At 45.9% G+C, this 25,051-nt stretch overlaps 1 protein-coding gene across 7 annotated transcripts in view; it reads left to right on the top strand.

Moving 5' to 3' along the window:
* Dis3l2 (DIS3-like 3'-5' exoribonuclease 2) overlaps positions 1-25,051 on the top strand; it is a 382,468-nt gene that overhangs the window by 315,252 nt on the left and 42,165 nt on the right. For 5 of the 7 annotated variants that reach the window (NM_001109007.2, NM_001172159.1, XM_039083979.2 and 2 more), the window contains one exon: positions 6,701-6,934. The exons of the other annotated variants lie outside the window; for them this stretch is intronic. In NM_001109007.2, the coding sequence (NP_001102477.2) occupies positions 6,701-6,934 (234 nt within the window). The remainder of the gene's footprint in view (positions 1-6,700; positions 6,935-25,051) is intronic. 7 annotated transcript variants of the gene reach the window in all.

Consider the following 25,051-nt stretch of genomic DNA (forward strand, 5'->3'; position numbering starts at 1 on the left):
CAATGAGGGCTAGAAGACAGGTGTAAAAGGCACAGGTCTGCAAGGGTGCTAGGCCTCCCTCCAAACCACACCAGATAGGAAATATGAGGGTTGGAACTGCAGACAGGGTTGTGGGGCAAGGCCCACTAACCACATTCTGTGGTTACCCAGACCCAGTGACCACATGAAAGATGGATCAGTTGGTAAGCCTGGGGATTGGTGACATCTCCCTCAAGTCAAGATGCCCATAACGAAAGGTTCAATACCACACGCGAGATCCAAGGGCTCATCGTCCAGGATACTAGACTGGAAAGCCTGAACTAAGCCTGAGACCAGGTAGGAGGTCAGGGTGCCATGGAAGGTCCTGTGACTAAAGAGCTCCGGTGACTAAAGAGGAGCAAATCCAAAGCATGTGTGGCTGAAGCCCCAGGCCGAGTTTGCCTGCTGGGAGGGCTTTTCTTGGTGTTGGGGCCTAAGGTTGGAAGGGGCAGTACTGAAGTGGACAAAGCTTTGCCATCTTCCCTAGGCTGCTACAATTCCTGCTTTCTAAGGCAGGCATGTCTGCTACGAGAAGGCTGTCCTAACATATTTGTGATTGTTGTTGTTTTCTTAATATGGGTATTTTCAACACCTGCAAGAAAATCTGTGCATTCCTTAAGCCGGTGCTAGTAACAATTCCTCTTTCAAGCAGCACTTCTCTCTCCTTTTCCCCATCCTTCCCTGCTCTTCATCAGTAAAAATGTCCCCATTGCAATCTGAAAATAAGCTCTTATTTTCTGGATGTATTAATGGCCACCCCTTCAGACCTTAGATTTCTAGCCCTCTTCGCATCTGCACAATTGAGCAAGTCGTAGCTGTTCAGCTGTGCCTCTCTTCAGTCCTCTTTCCCTTAGTACAGTGATTACCTTAATTCCAGTCCACATTGTCTTGTTCTGGGGCCTTCTAGTCTGTTTCCCCATTAGAAGCTGAATCTCATTCCTTTATATAAGTTCTTAATCTTCTCTGGCCACGTGTCCTATTTAACCCCAAAAGTGCAATATTTGAAGTATGACTTACAGAGACCAGCTCTCTCCCTGCATAACCACCTGTCACCACCATGCCCAGGCCCTCACCTTCGGTCCTTGCTGTTGAGGGGTTCTTTGAGCTTAACAGAGAGCTGTTGCACTGATACTCCATACTGATACTCTGTCCCTTCCTTGAAGACCCTTCCTCTCACTCTGCCAGCAGGAAGCCTGCTTATCCCTTGTGTCCAGCTAAACTGCTGTTTCTTCCAGGATCAAGTCCAGAGCCTCACACTGGAATCCAAGCCTTGTGACATTCTTAGCGGTGACTTCTTATCGTTCACTTAGTAACATTGAGTGGTGTTTGTAGCACTCAGATACCATACAAAGTATTGAAAATCTCAGACTGCATCCCCACCCAGACAGAAGTGCTTCTTTCTGGTAAAAGAGAGATTGTCCATTCTCTCTTTTCCTAGACTGCATGTTTTACCTTTCCTACAATGAAGGCATATTGCAACTTAAAAGCAATAGTCATTTTGAGATGTTTTTGCATAAGTAGATGAGATACTGGAGTGCATTCGTAGGCTGTGAAAGGCAGACAAGGTGAGGACAGAGTCACAGTTTGGGGACCTAGTTAAGAAGGACTCAACCTATGTGACTAGAATAAAGGGAGGGGCCTGGGAATGGGGCTCAGTAGACCATGGGAAGGTGATTGGATGAGCTCCCTGTCAGGTTTCCCAATGGTAAATGTCACTGGCCCAGTTCTGCTCTATCCTATTCTCCTGCCAGACTCTTACACCCAGACCAGAATTTTACTTCTCCCCCATAGTTCAGTACCCTCTATTCAGACAGTGCTCAGAAATTACTTTGCCCTGATTTTCACGTTTACACTGTTCTGTTTATCCCGGTTGCCTAGTAAGAAGGGGGTCCCGATAAGCATGTACATCTTCAGCAGCACTCCTGTCCTGTGAACGTGCATGCTGGGAGTCACAGAGCATCTCCCGGAACCCTACCCCTTTCCTCACAAGCATGCTCTTCATTTCTTTAATGGCCATGTGGACATTTCTGCCATTGGCCTGCCAGAGACCACCAGTGAAAAGCTTGAGAAAGCAACTGCTGTATTCTTCCTGGGTCACTGTGGTCCAAAGCACACTTATGGAGCAAGGCTCCCACAGTGCCATGTAGCGTAAGGTTTCTGCTAAAAGCAGTGCTGGGTGTTGTGTTCCAGACCCAGGCTCCCTACTAAATACCTTTCCTGAGACACTCCAGGAGGACAATAGCTTCAAAGCCTAGTTCTGAGAATCAGAACTCTTTCCCAGAATCTCTCCACTTAATCATTACCAGGGCAGAACCTAGCTGTTTTATTTCAGACCTGTCGGTGGGACCTTCACAGCAAGGGAAGGACGGAAGGAGCTGCTGTTCTATAACCCTTGAGTCCCAATTTCCCACTGAAGACACTGGCCAGCTACATGGCTTACCTACTATCACATGAGGAGCAACAGAACTCAGTTGTGAAGCCTGAGGGGGAAAACCAGGATTCTTGATGAAACATTTTCAAGATATGAAATGAGGTGTTTGTTTCAGTAAAGAGCAGAACAGGTTGCAGTACTGAGTGTCTTTGCAAGGACAAGGGACTTTGTGAGCTGGCTTACAATGGACCTGTTCAAAGGAAGGCTGGGGTACTGGGTTCACATGTCAGAAGATGTTTGGGATGTTTCCTGGGTCCAAACCCTCCCTTCCCCCACCGCTGCTTCCCACGTTCTCCTTCTTTCTCCCTCCCCTCCTCCAGCTTCCTTCTTGTACAGTGATGAGTCCCAAAGATGAGCCTTTAAAGCCACTTTCTGCCAGTCTTCGAGAGGGCGAGACACTGAAAACCACACCTGCTTGAGCATCTTCACCCTGGTCACAGGAGCAGAATCCCTGACTCCTGGCCACAGCAGAGCCTCCAGGCTCAGCTAAAGTTCTGGCTCCCTCTAGCCCAGGGGTTCTCAACCTTCCTGATGCTGTATAATACATACAGTTCCTCATGTTGTAATGACCCCCAACCATAAAATTATTTCATAGCTACTGTAACTTTGGTACTGTTAGGAACCCTAATGTCAACATCTGATATGCAGGATGTCTGATATGCAACCCCCAAAGGGGTCGCAAGCCACAGGTTGAGAACCCCTGATCTAGTTACTGCATGTGGCAAAGATTTGGTTTCCTCTGCTACCTTGCCTTTAGTTTAGAAGCTCACACAGCCGTCATCAGATCAGGATGGGAAAGGACCTAATGATCTCTCTTGAGACTGGAGTGCTAAGATTGTGTAGTTAATTCCAGCTTCTTTTCTATGCAGACTCTACTCTGTACACCCAAGTAGGCTGGCAGACTTGGAACCAGACAGCCTGTGCTGCTGGGCTTCTAAGGCACTCGTCCCGTCCCAGTCACTGGTGGTCTTGACACAGCAAGAGCAAACCTGTAGGATGAATGGGCTGCTGGAATGGCAGCCTTGCTACAATTTCATTCTACCCTGCAGCCTTTCTCTTGTTATAAGAAGAAACCTGGGTCTCATTCTGTCACCCAGGCCTTAATTGAGAGAGAGCCTAGTGAAGGAGGACCTCCAACCCCACCCCCTGCCACCCTGAAGCCACCCCACAATTTTTTGGCTAGTTGGTCACAGGTCATTCTGTAAGGAGACAGCTTCCCTTCCATCAAGCAGCTTCCTGCCCTTTGCTGTCCCCACCTCTCCACCTTCTGTCCAGGTCATTGCCAGGTACTTTGTCCTTGACACCTTTGACTGTGCTTTTGGCCAGGATGGCTGGGGTGGCCATGCTGGCTGGGGTGGCCATGTTGACCAGACTGGCCTGGCCTCTGTAGCTTTAAGAAGCAGCAGCAGTCTGCTGCCACCAGACACCACCACCGCTCCAGACAGCCTGCTTCTGTTCCAATCAGTAGAGTGTTGATTTCTGCCTTCCAGGCTTTTGAACTAAAAGTTCTCTATGAGGAAGCTCAGAAGTGCAGAAGTCATTTCACATCTAGTTATTTAAAAATTTAAATTAGCTCTATTAGTAGTTTTTTGAACCAAAAATGTCTCAATGAGTTTATATTTTTCAGGGAATATTTTTTAAAAGACAACATCTTTATGGTATAGGGCAGGATATCCAAAGGTTTCTCCATGCCTTTCTATCTATAAATTGTAGAAATGAATATGTATTTGAGGTACATTTGGTTCTCATGATCTATTTTATGACCTTCAGCTAAAAATAAACAAGTGTGTGTGTGTGTGTGTGTGTGTGTGTGTGTGTGTGTGTGTGTGTCCACTAGATTTTTTTTAGTCTGAATCTTTAGGTATGGACCTAAGAGTTTGCATGATTCTTGAGTATTTCCCACATGATTGTCCAGCTGTAAAATTGACTGTCAAAAGCTTCTTCCCCTGTTGTGTCACAGTGATGCTCAAAGGCTATGTGCCTGAGGCTGGGACCAGCAGCACTGGACTGTTTTGGGTCTTGTAGGTATCAGGATGTAGGTCAGGAAGTGGGTACCTCCTTAGACGTGTTTCTCAGCCCTGTGCCTTCAGTATGTGGAGAAACTGCTTAAGCTGACATTCTGAACAGTGGCACCCACAGTATGTACTAGATGAAGGGAGTGGTCTGAATCCTGTGTTTATGCAGAGGAGACAGGACACAACCTCCTCAGGGGTTTTGTCCATGTGTTTCCTCCTCCTTTTTTCCCCCTACCTTTTCCATGAAAAGCCCTTTGTCTTCTGCCACTGGCCCTGGTTATGGAGAGGGTGTTGATGTGAGCACAGTTTTCAGATTGGAAATTAACAAGGTGTTCCATCGAGAGAAGTCTGACTTCTAAACTCTGACTGGCTGGCTGGCTGCTCCCAGGTCTCCTCCATGTGGGTCTTTGCTGCTTTCCCTGTGGGCAGCTGCCCCTGGCTGGCATCCTTCTATTGGCATTCCCCAGAGGTACTTTTGAGACTGCTTTTCCCAGGCTAGAAACTATTCTAGTACATGTCAGCTGTGCCTCCCACAAGTCCTGAGCCAAGGTAAAGCCAGACAACCTTGGCTGAGAAAGGAAGTTCGAAAAGGCTCTCCTTTGTATGTTTGTGAAAAAGGCTGGCATAGAATGTCAGGGATGTAGGATTGAAAAAGAGGAAGGGAAATCAGGTAAAGGCACAATGGGAACCAGCACTGATGTAGAAAGTTTGGTATTATCCCTGTGGGCATTGGAGAAAGGCTATCTGTCTTGACAAGAAGGAGACAAAGAAGCAGAGGTACCCTTTAGGTAGGAACAGGTGCTTCTAATAAGATAGTGTACTGTGGGCAAGCAAGTCCACAAGCTTTGTGAGGGATAGTAGGCACCCTACGGTTACACGTGGCTGCCTGTCAGGACTCAACAACCAGAGGGACTAAGGAAGCAACCGATGTGTAGAGCCAGTACACATGGCATGCAGGCAGAAGGGCATCCAAGAGCTTTATATAGCTTGCTGTAAAGTTATGTGCATAAAACTAAAGTGCTCTGAGCATTCATGAGCCTCTACAGCAGTTCATCTTCCTCTAGCTCTGTACAGCAGAAATCCTTCATGGTATGGTAGGTAGTTACCTTCACTTGAGTGTCATGCACTAGGGAGGAGGATGTGGATTGCAGGAGGCTGATGGCAAGACCTGGGTATGGAGGGAGTCCATGAGCTAGCTCATTGTGGAGTGTAGGAATGAAAAGGGTAGCATACAGTGTAAGCTGTCATCATCTGTCAGCAGGCTGAAAACAGGCTACCTAACACACACGTACACAGGACCAGGCTGAGGGAAAGAAAATTATGAAAAAGAAAGAAGCTGCATCTTGAGGGGAAACTTTGAGACCACAAAAATGAAAAGATCACAGCCATGCCCTTATGAAGGAGGCTGAGACTCCATTCAGGAACTGTTGGTATGATTGAGGCTCAAGCCTGGTCACCTGGATGGCTTCTTGTCCAGGTCATTAGCTGCGTCTGTCTCCCGGCTGCTTGCAGCCCCTGGAACTGGTTCTGTAGCTGTCCTTGCCTATAGCATACAAGGCCTTGTGAGTGCCAGATGTGAGGCCTGCTTGCCATAGAAGACAGGAATTCATTGAGTCTCTTGCTATTTGCAATAGGGATCATTCCTGGAATAACCTGAAAAGTATAGTTTTAGAAATTTTGAAGAAAAAGTAGAATCTAATATTACAGATTCTAGACTCCTTATAAAGATTTTTGCATCGAGTGAATAAAAATGTGAACAGTAACTTCTGCTCTCCAAGTGCCCATGTTGTCACTTTTAAAAAGCCACAGTCCTTCCTCTCAGGAAAGGTGATCGATCACAAGGGTCACTGCGGACAGCTAGGATGGAAGCTGTGTTAGGTAGATTCAGTGTGTGGAGAGCTGCTGGGCTCCTCTCTTTCCTTCTCTTTCTCTAAGCCATCAGCCAGCCATCAGAGTCCCATCTCGTGTCTCAGGCAGCTATCCCATCTTCTCTTTGTGACACTGATGGCCATTCATCCTGATAAATGGAACACTTCCCATGGTCTTCAGTGCAAGTCTCCACTGTGGCCTGCTTTGTGCTGGGGAAGACCTCAGCTGTCTATCGAATCCTGCCAGGGCCTGGTAGTCTAAACTGCCAGAGGGCAGCAGCCTCTATGTCTTCTTCATCCATGTGGCACCAGTCAGAGCACAGTGCATGTGATGTGTGTAAAGAAGTACAATCCTCCTGTCTTTACAGATCCTTGAGGAGTGGTTTGGCCGCACTATCATCCGTTCTTGCACCAAATTGAGCTACGACCATGCGCAGAGCATGATCGAAAATCCGACTGAGAAGATCCCCAAGGAAGAGCTTCCCCCTATTTCTCCAGAGCACAGCATCGAGGAGGTGCACCAGGCAGTCCTGAACCTGCACAGCATTGCAAAGCAACTCCGCCGCCAGCGCTTTGTAGATGGTGCACTCCGTTTAGATCAGGTCGGTGCGTCTCTTGTTTTATGTAGTCTTGAGTTTGGCTTGGGCCCAAAACCCGAGTGAGAGACAGCTTGGTGGCCTCTTCCTCTCTACCTGTTTCCCCTGCCAATTTGCCACACCATGGTACTATGAGTCAGGGTAAGATGGTATCCGTGTAGGGAGTTCTGTGGCTCCCAGCTGCTCTTACCTGGAAAGCCTGTGTCAGGAATTCTCACTTGTAGAGGGCATTGCTGTGTCACATCCCTGAGACATAGAAGGGAGGAAAGACTTGAGTGAGCGGCTCATGGTTTCAGAGGCACTGGAACTTGGCTCTATTGTTTCTGTCCCACAGAGATGGGAGGGGAGGGGGAGACATGTGAGAAGCATGTGGCTCAGCGGAGCTGCTTGTCTCCTGGTAGCCAGTAAGCAGAGAGAGCTAGAGAGACAGAGGCATGTAAGGAGTCAGAGACAAGATAGACTTTCCAGGGCACATCCAATGATATGGATAAATCCAACAGCTGGTTCTCTGAGAATATAAGCAAGGCTGACAGACCCTTGGTCCAACTAGTCAAGAGAGAGAGAAAGGACCAGATTAACAGATCAGAAATGAACAGGGAAACAAACAACAGAGTTTCATAAGGGCATACTTTAAAAAAACTGTACTCTATTAAGTTGGAAAATCTAAAAGAAATGGATGAGTTTCTAGATTCAGCCAAACCACCAAAAAAATTAAACCAAGAAGTGAACAACCTAAACAGACCCATAACAAATGAGGAGGCTAAAATAGTTAAAACAAAAACGAAAACAAACAGAAACCCTTCCAGCTAAAAAGAAAAGTCCTGGGCCAGATGGATTCACAGCACAATTTTACCAGATTTTCAAAGAAGATCTGCACCCAGTCATACTTAAACTATTCAAGAGGTAGAAATAGAGGGAGCACTCCCAGATCTCCTGTGTGAAGCCTGTGGGTCTCTTTGTGTCACCAGTTCTGTCCTCTCATAGAGATTTCTTCCTCTGCTCCTTGCTTCATGCTTGGTGTCCTAAGGCTGCAGCCGCCTTCCTGTCCTCTCTACCAACAGTTCCTCCCTGATTCCAAGTGGCTTAGTTGAAGCTAATGATGCCCGCCCCTGTCTCTGACCTCTCTCTCCCTCCCTCAAGTCTAGCCCCTCACTCGATTCTAGCCTCTCTACCTGCCTTGTCTGCCTGACTGCCCTTCAGCGGCTCAGCAGTGCTCACTCACCCTTCCTACTGCATAGAGTGGTGCTTGGTGCCCACAGCATGGCACACAGGCTCCTTGCATCCTCTTCTCCCTCTGATGCACTGGGGCATTTCGTGTGTGCACCCAACCTGAGTGCACCAGTTGCACAGGCCTTGTAATTATGCTTATATGAAATATTAGGCAGACAGATCAAATGCAACTCTAAAGAAAGCTGATTATCTGTACACACATACATGTTTTAGAAAGACAGGTCTTCAGAATTTCTCTTCTTTAGTTAAGACAGCTGTGTAGGAGCTGGTAAAGGAGACATCCAGACTGAAGTCACTTTACCAACGAAGCTTAGGGAAGTCCAGAAAATGAATTGGTTTTAGTTTTTTCAAAGACTAGGGATCTGTGATATTGGCACCTATAATCTCAGCACTCAGAAAGCCAAACCAGGAAGACTGAAAGTTCAAGGCCATATAAGGTATATGTCAAGAGCCTGTGGCAGGGATTGGGGATTTAGCTCAGCGGTAGAGCGCTTGCCTAGTGAGCGCAAGGCCCTGGGTTCAGTCCCCAGCTCCGAAAAAAAAAAAAAAAAAAAAAAAGAGCCTGTGGCAGAGAAGAGGAAGAGGAGGAGGAGAGAGAGAGAGAAAGGCAATGAAAAAAAATCAATTTAGTTTTCTCTTGCTCTTTAGCTCAGGTTGGACTTGAACTCATGACTAACCTCCTGCCTCAGTTTCCCAAATGGTGGGATTACAGGTGTGAGCCACCATACCAGGTACTGACCTGTGTTTTTAAAGTCTTCTTTCATAAATGATGAAGAAATGTACATTAAGTTATTAATGTAATAAGTTATAATACAAAATGTTAAGTTGTATATTATGTGTGCCTCTTCTGCATGATTCTCTTATTTACTTGACTTTTACAATGACAAACCAGCTGCTACCCAAGCCCATCAAATGAGGAGGTTTCTGAAGTACCATTTCCAGATGTTTCCCCATAAAGATTATAACAAATTCAACTGGATTGATCATCTGTGAAGTTGAGGTTGTGGGGAGGGGAGAGAAACAGAGGCAACTTAGCTCCCTCTCATTGGAAGGTGTGGTCATCAGGGTAATAACCATAGGTTGTTGATGGAAGATGAGCTGTTTGCATGTCTGATACTCAGGATTATAGTACTGAAAAGACAAAGATATCTGTGTCCCAGTGGCCCTCTTAACTCATAGATGAGAAAACTGAGATCCCCACAGGTAGATGGGTTGCTTATTGCCAGGCATCCAAGTAGCTCTTTATTTGATTTGATTTTCACCCATTTATTACACCATGCTGACATAAGAGAAAAAGCAGTTTGCCTTTAAAGTGAGAGGGGAAAACACCCTCAAAACCTAATTAAGTTCCAGTTAATTAAGGTTTGAAAGTAATGAATTTGTATCCTTGGAGTTGATTCCTTAGTTCCCCAGAAAAAAAGTCTGTAGACCCCCACATTAGATGGAAACATCAATCTTTGCAGCCAAGGACACTGGTGAGACCATTTATAAATCAGCTAAATGGCTTATTCAGAAGCCCCGCATTTGTTCTCCAGTCCCTGTTGCCTTCTTTGCCCTCACAAGTCCATTTTTCCTTGGTGCCTTTTCAGTAGCCTGCTGTTAGGCATTGTTCTCTGAAGGTTTGTCTGCCATAGTTCACTATGTCCATGTTTTGGGTGGCAGTCCTTAAAACAGCACATCCTTTATGTCAGCAGCAATTAGAGATCGGTCTTCAGCCAATCCAGAGGCTTTGCCTTTCCGAGAAATCAGTGTTTGACGACCCTGAGAGTAAGCAAGGATGAAGGACGAGGCACTAATACGGTGCCTGTTTGCAGAGCCAGAGACACATGCTTGATAAGTGCAGAGTGCCAGAGCAACTTGACCTTCGGGTGTTTGCAGTAGCAACTCAGGCCTCAGTGGCTGGCCTGATCTGAGGTAGTGAAGCTTTGGCTCAGGCCTCCGGGACACCAGCTGGCAGTCCTGTTCCCTGAGCCTAGCATACAGGCCTATGCTAGGAAGCAGTCTACAGTGCTGCTTGGAGGCTGAATAACTCTCTAAATGACGCTCACCTAGAGCTGATTTTAACAAAGTTCTCTTCCAAACAGTGATTCTCCTTTGCCCCAAACGACACAGGCCTCCAAGACTGAAATCTCTAAATCCGTGTTCTCTGCTGCCAGAGCAGTTCAAGGAACTTGGTATAGATGGCCACTTTATTTTAATTATTTGTTTGTAATATATATCTCTCCTGAATCTGAAAGGGGCCATAATGGGACCAAGACATCTTCTGTATGTGTGGGATAAAAGAACTAACTCACAGTGGTCTCTAATATCTACATCCTGAGTTTGATGCAAGAGGAGCCATCAGAGGGCTCTGTTCCTGGCTAGCACAGGCCTGCCCTCAGCAGTTTCCATCCAGGGAGGAAGATGAATCTGCCTGGCTTGAGTGTATATAAGATTCTGCATCCCTTTTGGGGGGTTCTGGCTCAGCTATTGGCTTCAGAAAGGATATGACAGGAAGGTAGTGGGGTGCCAAACGGTTCCTCAGTACTAAGACTAATACTGGCTGATGTCAGGAAACCCTACACCCTGCTTTCTGAAGCTCTCTGAACCTGTTTCTCTTCAGCCAGGTTAAGGCTTCTATGTGGAACAAACCAGAGGCTTGCAGAGATCAGACAAGGTCTCCCAGCAAGTGCAGAAAACCTGAGGAAAATTCATACAAAGTAAAGGAGGCTTCGCTAAGTTCTCAGCTCTGTCATTCGTGACACCTACCTGACATAGTTCTGAGGCCCAAGTTCCATGCAGTGTCTTTGTAAAGGTAGCCTTTCTAGTGGAAGACACTTTTGAACACCCTGGGACTCAAGCTGTGTGAATCTTTTATGTTTGATTCTAACCTAGCCTAGGCTTTCAATCAGTGTTGGCAGGCTTTCCCAGGAAAGGCCGAAGAGTAAACGACATGAGCTTCTGGTCCATATGGTCTGTCTCTGACTCAGCCCTGCCTGTTAATAAATAGGAGTAGTTGACATGCCGTAAAATGTAAAGGTCACTGAGACTTGGATTTGATATCATTTTCACAGGCCACAAAATATTATTCTTCATTTGATTATTGTTCAACTATTTAAAAATGTAAAAATCCTTTGCTCCCTGGCCACACAAAGCAGGTTAAACTGTGACCCACACTCACTGACCCCTGCTTAACTGACCAGCAAGCTTTTCAGCCCTGTTACCCAGCAAGCTTTTAGCAGCTCATTACCACTTCCCCAGGAAGCCAGGCCAGGTAATGGAGAACAGTTGGGCTAAGTGAGTTCTCAGGATGGTTCCATACAATTAAGTAAATTATTCTTTTGACTAGTACCATGCTTAGGGCTCCAGTTGGAGGCTGGAAGTGAGAGTGACTGACCCCTCCCATCCCAGCACAGTTATTCTCCTTCCTAAGGTCCAGTCCCTTTAGCCAGCGGGAAGCCAAGAAGCAGCACTCTGTTTACTCCTCTAAGGACCCTCAGGGTCAGGGCAGCCCTCCCCCTCACCTCCCCTGGCCCTCCAAGAAGAGCAGGCTGTGAGGATGCCGGGTAGCTTCTCTCCTCACACCTGTGCACAGGGCTAAGCACAGCAGAGTGTCCCTTCTCTCCACCATAGCTGTATTCTCTATGGCTGCTGCTCAGTGTTGCTTGCCATGACATTGGATACAGCTGTGGAGGATGGGCAAACCCTTCTGGCTTTCCTTTAGTTTTAGTGTCTGTGTCATCTTAAAGTACAAGATAGGTCATGGCCCAGGTTCTGAGTTTTTTCATTCAGAGCGTTCTTCACTCAGCATAGCTTCAGAGACCTGTTTGGAGAGCCTAGTGTGTGTGTGTGGGGGGGGGGGGTTTGCTGAGAATATAAATGAGGAATGAGAAGTTTCAGGTATGGGGAGGGAGGCAGTGACCCACTAGACAGAAAGAAGCACTAAGACAGACTCTACCCAGAGTGCAGGAACAGACGGTGTGCTTGCTGAACTTGAGACTGAGGAGTGACTCCTGCCCCAAACCAAGTGCTCATTCTTAGAACCCTGAAGAAATCCATGTGCCTGAAGCATACCATTGCTGTCTTCTCTGATCTTCAGAAGACATCATTTTTAACTTCTGTCTCTTTGTGCCTTTTACTTCCTGTTTGTAATGGTTCACAAGAGTCATTTGTGTTGGCCTGGTGTGAATAATTATAAGGAAAACCAACAGTTTAGACAACCCCTCGGTTATCTCTCTCTTTCTCTCTCCCAACCCCCCCCCCACACACACACGTCCAAAGAGTAGCTGTGCAACTCCTTAGTGACAGTGGTTCAGTGGTCTTCTGTTACTCCCAGGCTGTCCGTTTAAATGTTGGCAGCACATAGCTTCACTCCACATTTAGCAACTTGCTCACTTTTCTACTTTCCCATTTATTTTCATTTGTAGATCCAGCTCTCTGTGCCACTCAGACCTGGACTTTCACGGGTGGGAAGAGGGTAGGGAGCTTCAAGGATAGGGTCTGAGAACCTTTCCTTTGAGAGTGACAGATCAGTTTAGTTACAGAAAACAGCCATATTTATGCATCCCAAGGCATGGGCAGGAAACAACCTTAAAACATGACCTAGGGGGTTGGGGATTTAGCTCAGTGGTAGAGTGCTTGCCTAGCAAGCGCAAGGCCCTGGGTTCGGTCCCCAGCTCCGAAAAAAAAAGAAAAAAGAAAAAAACATGACCTGGTCACATATAACTGATTACAGCTACGTACATGACCTAATCAGTGTTTGTGCCTTGTTAACTGGTATATAAAAGCTGACACAGTCCTTCCTTGTCAGATGAACTCCTCTGGGTGGCTTGTTAGTACCATCTGTGCCCTCCCTACACTCATAGCATAAAGCTATTTCTTGAACTTCTAAAAGCTTCAGAGAATCCTGTTTACCTTGGAATTGTTATGAATGCAGACTCACATATGACCAGTGGCCATTGCCGGATGCATGGGATGCCTCTTGAGTTCTCTCTCCAGTAGCAGGAACACTGCTCATAACTCCAGGAGGGAGCTGTAGGTGGTGGGAAACAGATGCCGCACCTGAAGACCACATAGCAAGTAAAGGAGAACATATGGACTTGGCAAAGAAGGCCGAGGGCATCTCTAGCATGACGGGGACTGGGTGGGAGTGAAGGGCAAGGCCAACCTGGTCAAAAAACCTGTGCCCACTGAAAAGCAGCTCCTCATCCTCTGAGCCTGGAGCCTGAGGCTGGACACAAGTGACACACCAAGTGAGGGGAAAGTGTCTCCATCTACCCCTGAGACAGAAAAGTAGCCAGAGATGGAGCCACGGCCTCTGCCAGCTGGAATACTTGGGATGCTTCCCCACTCCTCCACCCCTGCTGTCACCTTGACTGTTGGGTGTCTTTCCCGGGCAGGTGTAGTGAGGCCTGAAACTGGAGCTGCTGCACTTGGTCAACAGGCCTGTGCTGAGCCTCGGCAGAACACTGAGTCTGCTTTCTAAGTAACTCTAGAAAGCAAGTTTGGCTCCTAGCCCACCCTAGAAGCTTTTGCTTGCCTTCTGGTTCATTCTACATGCAGATATCCAGCCTCATTTCTTCCAGGCCAAAAAAAAAAAAAAAAAAAAAAGCATTGCTTCATGCCTGCTGCTATATCCTCTGCCTTATCTCTCTCTGGACCTGCAGAATCTGAATACTGAAATCTACTTATTCCATGTGGGGCTGTCCCAGCCCGTCCTCTCTCTTAGGGTGTCCTGTCCCTTCGTGCCTGTTTTTGTCACATTGTCCAGCTGTCTTGTCATCTTCCGTCTCTACCCCTGTCTTGTCCTCTAGGATTCAGTTCCTGTGGGGCAAAGATCACATGGTATTAATCTTTGTATCCCTAGCCCCTGAACAGTGCTGCTTTTTAACAAGCTCTAACAATGCTGTGTGCACTGGTCTTTTTGAATAAGGTAACTCCAGTGGGGAGAGTGGAGACCAAGGCTGTAGAGCAGAGACACGTTTGCACAAGACAGCTACCGTACAGTGTGAGCCAGGGCTGCCTGAGTAAACTGCCTGATCCCTGGTTCTTTGCCAGGGCATCCAGCGCGTAGACAAGATGTGGTGAGGACTTTCTGAGGTGGAGCTGCCTTGATCGGTGTGAGGAGTCAGAAGCTTCAGGACCCTAGGGTCATTGACACTTGAGAAGTCCCTCTCAGATTGGAATGTCTCTGCTGGGGGTGTCAAGAAGGACACTCCCTAAGTTCCACCAGAGAAGGGAGATGCTGGTCTGAAAAGGCAAAAGTACCAGATCCATACCTCCTCCCAGGTAGTTCTGGATGAGCTACCACCAGAGCTGCTCCTCTCAGTCCTGGAATGAGGCAGGGACAAGTTGGATAGGAATGGCAGCCTCCCATCTCTGCAGAATCCTGAGAGGATCCCCATTTTGCTCAGAATGAAAATGGCTACCACTAGATTAAGGCTTTCTGATGGTCTTTGGGGCTTTTAAGAAGAGAACTTAAAATAAAACCCAGGTGGCTTGAACAGAAGTTACTGACCTTCCCAGGGTACACTGGAGGCGAGGAAGGGCTCTCATGCTGACCAGAAGAGACAAGAACTTCTGTGACTTGAACAGGGCATGGCTAGAACCCCCATTTCCTCAGAGATGAGATTATTTTGTCTTAGTGACCTTGACAGATGGAATGGAATTTGACCCTTCGGGGACCTTGCCTTTGGGTAATTGTACTCACAGTTAGGCAACCCTGGGACTCTATTCACAGGACATGCTGAACATCCTTCCCTGCCCCCATGGCACACTCACGTCAATTGAATGGGAGCCAGACAGCTACATAAGAAGCATGGAATGCTTTGACGTTGGTAAAACCTGCACTGGAGAAAGAGAACCCTTGCAGCTGATCCTTAGATTTCAACCATGACTGCTTCTTGGGACTGGCCCAGTTGATTTCAGTTTTATTCTTCAGTGCACTGGGGACTCTGTTTCCTAGGCCAAAGCTCTCTGTCCTGTGCATTCTACACTGAGTTCCCACAAATGCTCCCTTGTCCTCAAGAACCTATGGGCATCACCAACCAATGGCAGAAATGTCTAGGGGACAACATATAGGCGTTTTATTTTACCACGCAAAGATATACTTAAAAACCCTCAGTTACCAAGCTTTGGATATATGGCTTAGCTGTTATGTGCTTACCCAATGACATGAAGCCTTGGGTTCAGTCCCCTGCACAACATAACTATGTAGTGACCACACACCTGGAATCCCAGCACTCAGAAGGTGGAATTAGGAGAATCAGAAGTTCAATTTCAAATACACAGAGAATTTGAGTCCAGCTTGGAATACATGAAACCCTGTCTGGGAAAGAAAAAAATGCACTGTTACTGTACAGACAAAATATTCTATCCTAATTGGATGACTGGATGAAGCAAAGAAGTGCAGGCCGACAGGAGCCGGATGTAGATCGCTCCCGAGAGACACAGCCAGAATACAGCAAACACAGAGGCGAATGCCAGCAGCAAACCACTGAACTGAGAATAGGACCCCCGTTGAAGGAATCAGAGAAAGAACTGGAAGAGCTTGAAGGGGCTCGAGACCCCATATGTACAACAATGCCAAGCAACCAGAGCTTCCAGGGACTAGGCCACTACCCAAAGACTATACATGGACTGACCCTGGACTCTGACCCCATAGGTAGCAATGAATATCCTAGTAAGAGCACCAGTGAAAGGGGAAGCCCTGGGTCCTGCTAAGACTGAACCCCCAGTAAACTAGACTGTTGCGGGGAGGGCGGCAAGGGGGGGAGGATGGGGAGGGGAACACCCATAAAGAAGGGGAGGGGGGAGGGGGATGTTTGCCCGGAAACCAGGAAAGGGAATAACACTCGAAATGTATATAAGAAATATTCAAGTTAATTAAAAAAAAATTCTATCCTCAAGACAAAGGAAATAGACAATGTGATAATATGAAGTAAGTTTTTATTACATTCTTAGTTATTTGGGGAAGTGTGAAAATAGACATCACAAATGAAAATCAAAGGACAGCTTGCAGGAGTCTGCTCTCTCCTTATACCTATGGGTCCCAGGATGGAACTCAAGTTGTCAGACTTAACTGCAGGCAAGGTTATGTACTGAGCCATCTCTCCAGCCATGAAGCAGTTACTTTCAATTAACTCGACTGAGCTTGTTGGAAGCATGCTTTATTGTCGATTTTCTTACTTTGTTTACCTCAGAGTAGCTTACAAGAATTACTAGAATCACACATTAGATCCAAATGTTTTCTGCCTTTTGATAAGGAACAAGAGTGTGAGGAAGGGAGGCAGGTACTTTTGCATCACATTCCAAGCCACTCAATTCTGAGCTGCAAATTACTCATTGTACAAACTGATCCAAGTACAGAACACTTCCTGGTGTCGCTGCAGTTGGGCTGGTTACAGTTTTTACTACTATAAATGACATTGTAATTGTTATTTACACATAAAGTTTACACATAAAGTTTAAAAGTCACTTAAAAATACAAACATCTTAAAATTACAAGGTTAAAGAAAATTGACTTTTTCCTGTGTCAATTCTTAAAATTAATGTTGATTATTTTATTATAAAATTAATATATGTTCACATTATAAACATTTTTAAATGAACAAGGAAAAAGTAGCCATTGGCTACACATCACCTAATAATAATACTTACTATGTTCATATTAGAGCCTTTGGCTTGCTGGGTATTTCCCAGAAAGCTTAGACTAATTGAGGTTTTTACCTCATCAGAGAACAGTACTGTGCTGTTACTCCTCTCCACAAATTCAGTTCGTGGCTTTGCTTTAATCTTTGTTAATGTAAGTAACTTGGAAGTGGTATTCCATTGTTTGGGTTGCCTTTTTTCCTTCTGTGTCTCTATCAGCTTTCAGGCCTGTCTTTGCCAGGCCTGTGGAAAGTAGGTTCTATATTTCACCCCTGAGACCTCCAGCACAGACTCCTGCTCTGATCAACTATAACCACTTTTCCCCTATGAAGGTGAAATTACATACAATAAAATCCACCATCTTTAGTGTACAGCTCCCCAAGCTCCACATATAATCATATGACCACTGCCATGGTCAAAATCCAAAATAGCTGCTCACCCACAAACCCCATGTGTGCCCTCAGTAGGCACTGTCTCAGCCCCTAGGAAGCCGCACATGAGCACATGCATACATGGGCACAGGGCAATTGAAGGTATCATCCTTTCAGGTGACCTCTACCTTGTTTGTTGAAATAGGACCTCTCACTGGGACCCAGAGTCACCAATTTGGCTAGACTATCTGACCAGTGAGCTCCAAGTATCCCGTCTCCACCTCCCCAGCACTGAGATTACAAGTATGTGCCATCACGCCTAGCTTTTACTGTAGGTTCTGGAGACCAAACTTGTGTTCTCATACTTGCATGGAAACACGTTCCAACCAAGGTATCTCCCTAGCCTACTTTTTACCCATTTCTTAGTTGGGTTTTTTGGTTTCCTAGTACTGTTTCGAGGATTTTTTGGATATTTTAAATAGAACCTCTGCCAGGTTGTATGACACTGCAGGTAACCCAGCTCATTCTTTCATTCCTTATCTTATTCTGTCTGGCTCTTTTTTATGCCTTTTATTTTTCATCTTTTGAAAAGTTTTTAATTTGGAAGCAGTCTAGTTTATCAATTGTGTCCTTATGTTATCATATCTAAGATTTCTGTTTTGCTTCATTTTGGTTATTATTATTAATTTAATGTATATGAGTCCTCTATCTGCATGTACACCTGCATACCAGAAGAGGGCATCAGAACTCATTACAGATGGTTGTAAGCTGCCATGTGATTGCTGGGAATTGAATGAGGGAACCACTAGAAGAGCAGACAGTGCTCTTAACTGCTGAGCCATCTCTTTAGCCCCGATCATTTTTTTTTTTTTTTTTTGGTTCTTTTTTTTTTTTTTTCGGAGCTGGGGACCGAACCCAGGGCCTTGTGCTTCCTAGGTAAGCGCTCTACCACTGAGCTAAATCCCCAGCCCCCCGATCATTTTTTCTTTTAAACAATCTTACTATGTAGCTCGGACTGGCCCTAAACTCGAGATCCTCCTGCCTCAGCTTCCCAAGTGCTGGGGTTACAGCCTTGTTCCTCTAACTCCTAGCATGAGAAATCTTTAACTGACCTAGAATCACAGATTTTCTTCTAGAAGTTTTATAGCTTCAGAATTTATTTCTACTTTCTGTCTTCCTTTATAAACACATTTCCAGGCCGAGAAGTTTGTTTTAGAAAATAGTTCCAACAGCAGAACTGGACACACCTGAGCAGATTTAGGGTAGAGTCAGACCTGGGAGCCTTGCCAAGCACAGTACTCTCCAGGAGCCATCTGTAAAGAAGTTACCTCAGGAGTGGTTTGTAAGCAGATCTTCTCTGGTTTAAGACTTGGCACAAAGCTGAAGAGTGTATCTTTTGAATCCGGGAGCAAAATGATAAGAGAAAAAGAAAAACCTTTCAGCTCTCTAGACAAATCCTCTTGACTATCACAGAGCTGATGGTGAGCAGAGCCAGGCAAGACTTTGTCGATTACATGCAAACTCCCATGTCAGTGACTCACTCAATCATGCTTTAATCTCATAACTCAGTGGCTTTAAAAATTACAGTCAACAAGGCAGCTTGCGGGTTACAACTGCCATTGGAACTAGGTTTTCTCTGAACAGCTGGAGTATGATGTGGTGGGAAGAAAGCCTGCTATGGGTGAGAGGCCAAAGATTGCTTGGCTGGGAAGGATGTGCAACTAACATTTGATAAAAATCTGTGAAATGACCACCCTTGGCCAATCTAAGTAGAGGCCTGACATCTTCATCCATGGGAAAGTACTCTGCAGCAAAAGCATTCAGAAGGCACTGGTAAGACAGTGTCCATCACTGTTCATCAGACAAGACAGCCCTGACTTCAGGAAGTGTCAGGTGTCAGAGTATTAGTATGCTGGAATATTAACAGGGCAGGCAGAAGATTCCAGTTCTAGTCAAGAAGGGCCAGTGAGAGAGAACAGTTTGGGAATGGCTTCTCTGAACAGATCCAGACAGATCAGTGTAGTCATTTGCTATATTCTAAAATGTGCAGGCCTCTGCCATAGCTGTGCCACAGGGGATATATAAGCAGGCTATTCTTTGAGGACCTTATTGGGCTGTCCCCAGACATAGACATTCTCTTGATTTCAATGTGAAAGCTGCTACCCACAGGAGGGATGGAGTGGGACTTTAGTTTCAGAGCCCCATCTATAGCAGCTTTGTTGAGACCTAACTGGAAAGGCTCAAGATATGACATCACATAAGGCACTTAGAAAGCTGTAATGGTCATCAGACATCAGACCAGAGCTGACAGGAAGAAACAGGTGAGAGAACCTGGAGAAAGGTCATCGGGATGCTCATGAGTTTCTGCCTGCACAGCATGGGCATATGGTATTACCAGGAGAAGCCATCTGCCCATAGAGGACAAGCAGGCATCAGTTGGGTGATAGGGACGTGAAAACTTTCTGGCCCATCTTTGTTCTGTTTCTGTTCCAGTGCTAGATGTGTGAGGTCGTCATCCTTAAAGCTCTAGACTTCCCTCCCCTGCTAGCCTAGCAAGACTATGAAGCAACACAGAATCTAGATGAGTCCTGTGTGAGCTGCCCAGGTGCTTAGGAGTAGAGTGGGGTAGAACACTTTACAAGAGTACCCCTCCCCCTGCAATGAGCCCCTTGTTCACTGTGGGGCTGGGAACATCACCCAGCAGGCCCTATTGGTCCTGGCCTGCTCCCCTCCCTCCTTACCTCCTTCTCACTCACTCTTCCCAGCTCAATCTTTCTCGCTTGTTAGAGGGAAAAAAAAGAGAATTCAATCCCAGTCCTTTTGAAACCCAATGTGTCAGTGATCGATGAGGCTGTATTCTCTAACTTCAAAGGAGAAAAACTAAGTAGAGTGAATACTGGCCAGGGGAGTTGAAAAGTCCCAGGGAGCAGGAGACACAGGGGTGACCCTGCCATCATGAGGAGCACCCCCCATCCCACCCCTGCTGGTGCCATGCAGAAGCACAGACAATGCCACTTTCAGTAAATCATGACAGATCCTGAATGCCCAGTTTTGTCCTGTTTTCAATGGGCCGTAGGCATATTGCTTAAGATATAGCCAGCCATTTGTGCTGGGTTCCCAGCTACTCAAAGGCTCGACATTGAGTGCTCTCTCAATTGTATAATGGAGTCTTTGCATATGTGATCTGGGGGGAGGTTTTTTTCCTCCAGATTTCCATAGCTAATCATAGTAGAAATGACCTCAAGTGTAGTGCAGACCATTGTCCCTCTTCACCCCTGCAGCCTTTGAGTAGTGCTGAGCTTTAGGGCTATCCAGGCAGCACCTAATTCAATCACTCATCTGACCCAGCCTCGTTGGCCACTTCTCTGAGCTCAGTAGCTCCCTGGGGTCTCCTACTCCACAAGCCTGGCTGCTCAAGAGCCTTTGTACTGAGTGGGAGTGCTCAGCCCTTCCTCCAGTCCGTCCAGATTCCCACCCCACCCTGAATTTGAGTCCAGAGAATCCAGTGCTGCAGGGCCACTTCTTCTCATGAGGCTGCACTTGCGGAGATGCCTGTGTCCCTGTAGAGGTTCCATGCTAGAGTCTTAGGAACACCGGGAAAGAAAAACCTGGGGTTGTTTAAGGGCTGGCGTGGTCGTTTACTTAACCATCTGTAACCAGCAAGAGCCTTGTTTTCAGCAAAGCTCGAAGCTTCCTTGACTCTTTAGCAATCATCATAAACAGCTAGAATTTATAGAAAGCCTCCCACTTGCCAAGTGCTTCCACATGCTACCTCCCTTCACCCTCAAGCCCCATACCCATTTTTACAGATGAGGAAAGCAAGACTCGAGGTGAGGAATTGTCAAAGAGCACAAACTGGCCAGGATTACAGAACCATCTTCTGCCACTGTTGCCTTTCTCTTGTTGGTTATGGATCCTATGGTTTTATACTCTACACATTTTAAAAATGGATGAAGTTCTCAATTTAGGGCAACTTTGAAAGGCTAAAGTGCTGTGTGTGAGTATATTTGTAAAATATTGTTGAAATGACAGGATTCCAGAGGAGGAGACTACGTGCATAGTTGCTGGATGTCAGAGCTAACAGAACCAAGAGGGAATCCGTGTTCTGGGACCATGTCTGTCTCCATGACAGTAGCAACTATGGGGATCCAACCATGTGTGCAGAGTGGCCCATATCTGGAAACATTGTGACATCTCCTGAGCTATAACCATGATGTACCCTTTGGTGGAAATTTAGTGATGAGGACATGAAAACTTTCTGGTTTGTGGTTGTTTGTTTCTATTAACTCTCTTAAGTACCTCATTGTGTTGGAAATGACCAGGTCTCAGATCAAGAGCCACATTCTGCCAAAGTAGTTCACACCATGCAGCTTTCAGGGCCGAGGAAGGAAACAGAATCTAGCAGAGAGACCAGATTTTAATGTCAGTCAGATGTGACCTGAAACTCTATTTCCCTTTTTATGGGAAAGTGCTAAAATAAGGGTTGGCCCTTCATACCCCAACCTCGGGGCTGTAGGTTAGGACCCAGAGCAAACTCTTAAATGCTGCAAACTTCTCAGTTCCTAGCTGTCAGGTAGCTGTGAACTATGCCCACCTCTAGAAGCCAGTAAGAAAATCCACTACACTTGATGGCCTGAAGTTGGTGTCTGGGACTTACAGAGTAAAGAGAGAGAGCTGACTTCAGCAAATTGTCCTTTGACATCTACACATGTATGTACCTGAAAACACACACACACACACACACACACACACACACACACACACACAGCCCACAAATAAAAAATTTTCATGTAAACAAAAAAGTTAAAACTTTTTTTTAATAAAAGGGAGGATCTAGCCCGAACACAAAACTTTTTAAGTTACAGTTGAGCTGCCTAAAATGAGTGCTGGAAACTAAACTTGAGTCCTCTAGATGAACAGCAAATTCTCTTAACCTCTGAGCCATCTCTCCAGTCCTAGCTTTACCACACTCATCACAGAAAGATATGTTGAGCTCATTCTGGATGACTTATGTTGCCAGCATGAGTATCTGTCTAGCCCCAGGTCTAATCTCCATGATGTAGTTAGACCTACCCAACAGATAGCGAGGCAGCAGTAAGTATTCTTTTTTATTTTGTCTGGATTGGTCATTTATTTCTTTACTGTTACTCACTACCTTGCTGAAGATTTGGGCTGGCACTGATGAGAAACTGATAGGTATAACCCAGGTGGTCTCTACCTGTATTTGTTTCTTTTCTATTGCTATGACAAACACTATGATCAAGACAACTTAAAAAAGAAAGCATTTCATTGGGCTTATGGTTTCAGAGGGCTCAAGTACCTGACAATGAAGCAAAGGCATAGATAGCATCAGGAGGAGGTGAGAGTTCACATCCTGATTCATAAACATGAGGCAGAGAGCACACTGGGAATAGCACCAGTCTTTTGAAACCTCAAAGCCTGCCTCCAGTGACATACCCCTTCTAATAGGCCACACCTCAATCCTTCACAAACCATTCCACCAACCATTCAAAATATATGAGCCTTGTGGTGCTCTCATTCAAATCACTACATTACCTGAGACCACTAAAGGGCTTCATATTTCCTATCACCTGGAATCCTCCCATCATGTCTTTCATAACTTAGAGTATTCTATGTAGGCTCCTCTTCCAGATCCATCTCTGAGCTCCTACAATGCAGTCATGTGACTAAGCCTCTTTGCCAACGTTTTCTCTGAACTGCTCATTCTGCCTCCACAGTGACCAGTGCTGCAGACAATGTATACTTAGGTCCATGCCCTAAGCAATCTATATTAGACACAGAAGTCCTCAGCCCATTTCTTCAGAGAAGAGTAGTAGCTCCCATGTTAATCTTGGTGGTAGTGGTGGTGGTAGTGGTGGTGTTTTTTTTCCTTGATTCCTGTCAGTCAGTATGTCGACCAGCTGACTAACATTTCTTATTTCAGCCTTTTGTGTCCTCTGGGGGTGAGATCCTCTTGACTTCAGTTCTGGTCTCTTTACTGGTTCTGAGTACAACTGAGCCATGCTAGCTGGAAGGCAGACATTGAATGGGAAAGTAGAACTAGCATGTGTCTCACTCCCACACAGATGGACATACCTAACTACTCCAGTCTCCACATTGTGCCTTCCTCTGACAGAGTATGTAAGGGTGCCCTTCTCTCAGCACAGCCTCAGTCAGCCCATGACTCTGGCTAGGCCAGTGTGTTTAGGCTGTATGTCTTAAATACAAAGGCATGGAAGCAGGCCTCTTTGCCTGTAATTCTCAACAAGATTCACATCTGAATGCTATTTGCTGTTCTTTGCTTGAACCTAGAGAACAAGTTGTAGCATGGGGCTTTTACATGGGAGAAGATAGCGAGTGGGAAATGCAGACTTTAGAGCCAGGTGGGTTTGCATCTATATACCAGTTGACCAAGTGCTGATGTGCCTTACTCTCGTCAAATTGCTATATCTACTCTAGCATCCATCCTGAACTCCTTTAACTAGTGGCAATGGTAACCAGGCATGAGACCCTCTTGGCAATATTACAGTTGCACAAGGAGCCTGTGAGTCCTGCTTCTCCTTTCAGGGCTCTACCTGGTCTTGTTTAACATTTTTTTGGTTTGGTTTGGTTTGGTTTGGTTTGGTTTGGTTTGGTTTGGTTTGGTTTGGTTTGGTTTGGTTTGTAGTATAATCTTTGTGGAGCTTACCCAAGGTTGGGTAAGACCAAAGTTGGGACTTGTATTTCAGAGTTAGGCTGGTTAGGACAGGATAATAGTTGAACAGATACACAGTGGAAATACCTTCCAACTTGAGGATAAATGGGAAAGGTTGAACAGAACGCTATACTTGAATTTGGACTGCCTAAGCCAGCCCTGGCCACGCTCTAGAAGGTTGTTGTGGCTGCCTCCCTGCCTAGTCACCAATGAATAAACAAGTTGTTGCTGGAGCCAAGATGCTGGCTGTGCTACTACCATTGCAAGGCACATCTGCCATCCCAGCAGGGCCGTCTTAGGTTGTTTGGTTTGGTATTTGAGGAAGGGGTGAGAGTTTATTTGGCTACTTGTTTATTTAGTTAATTTATTAGTATTTCTGTTGTTTGGTTGGTTGGCTGTTTGTCTGGTGGTGGTGGTGGTGGTGGTGGTGGTGGTGGTGGTGGTGGTGGTGGTGGTGGTGGTTGAAACATGGTTTTACTGTGTGGCCCAGGCTGGCCTCAAACTCTCTCGCTTCAGCCTCCAGAGTGCCCGAGTTAGAGGCATATACTACCATCACTAGTGGAAGCCTTGCTTATGAAGAGTGTAGCTCCATTAGAGGTATGTAATGCTGCCATAGGCTGAAGCATCCCTAGAGACCAGTCACCAAGGGAGAAGACTGGGGCTACCATGTTACAGAGGAGCTGTGCCAGCCCGGCCACCTGTGCAGTAGGTATACTGCAAGACTCCACTGCAGTCAGAGGTTTAGGTCTGCTGATATGTCTCCCAGGGAGGCCTGCAGAGAAAAAAAGATGGTTTCCCTAATACTGCTCAAGTTAAAACAGAACATGGTGACACTTGCCTTTCATACCAATACTTGGAAAGCTGAGGCAGGTGAATCTCTGTGAGTTCAAAGCTAGCCTAGTCTACATAGCCTGCCAGGGCTGCATAGTGAGACCCTGTCTAAAAAAGAAAAATGAAACTGAACCCTGCAGTTGTAGAAACTGCTCAGATTTCAGTGAGTTCTTTTGGACTAACTGAAGGAGCTTGTTCCAGCGCCTCATTTTTCTCATGTGGAGCTAGCACATTAGCAAGACTATCCCCAGACCTTGCTACTACAGGGTCACTATTGTGAATAGATCCTAACTGTTGGCTTGTGGTTTTCCTCATTTAATTTTCACAACAACCTCAGAAGTTCTGTCATTATCTCCTACAATTCTTCAG

Source organism: Rattus norvegicus, chromosome 9 (assembly GCF_036323735.1).
Source record: "Rattus norvegicus strain BN/NHsdMcwi chromosome 9, GRCr8, whole genome shotgun sequence".
In the NCBI taxonomy this organism is placed as follows: domain Eukaryota; kingdom Metazoa; phylum Chordata; class Mammalia; order Rodentia; family Muridae; genus Rattus; species Rattus norvegicus.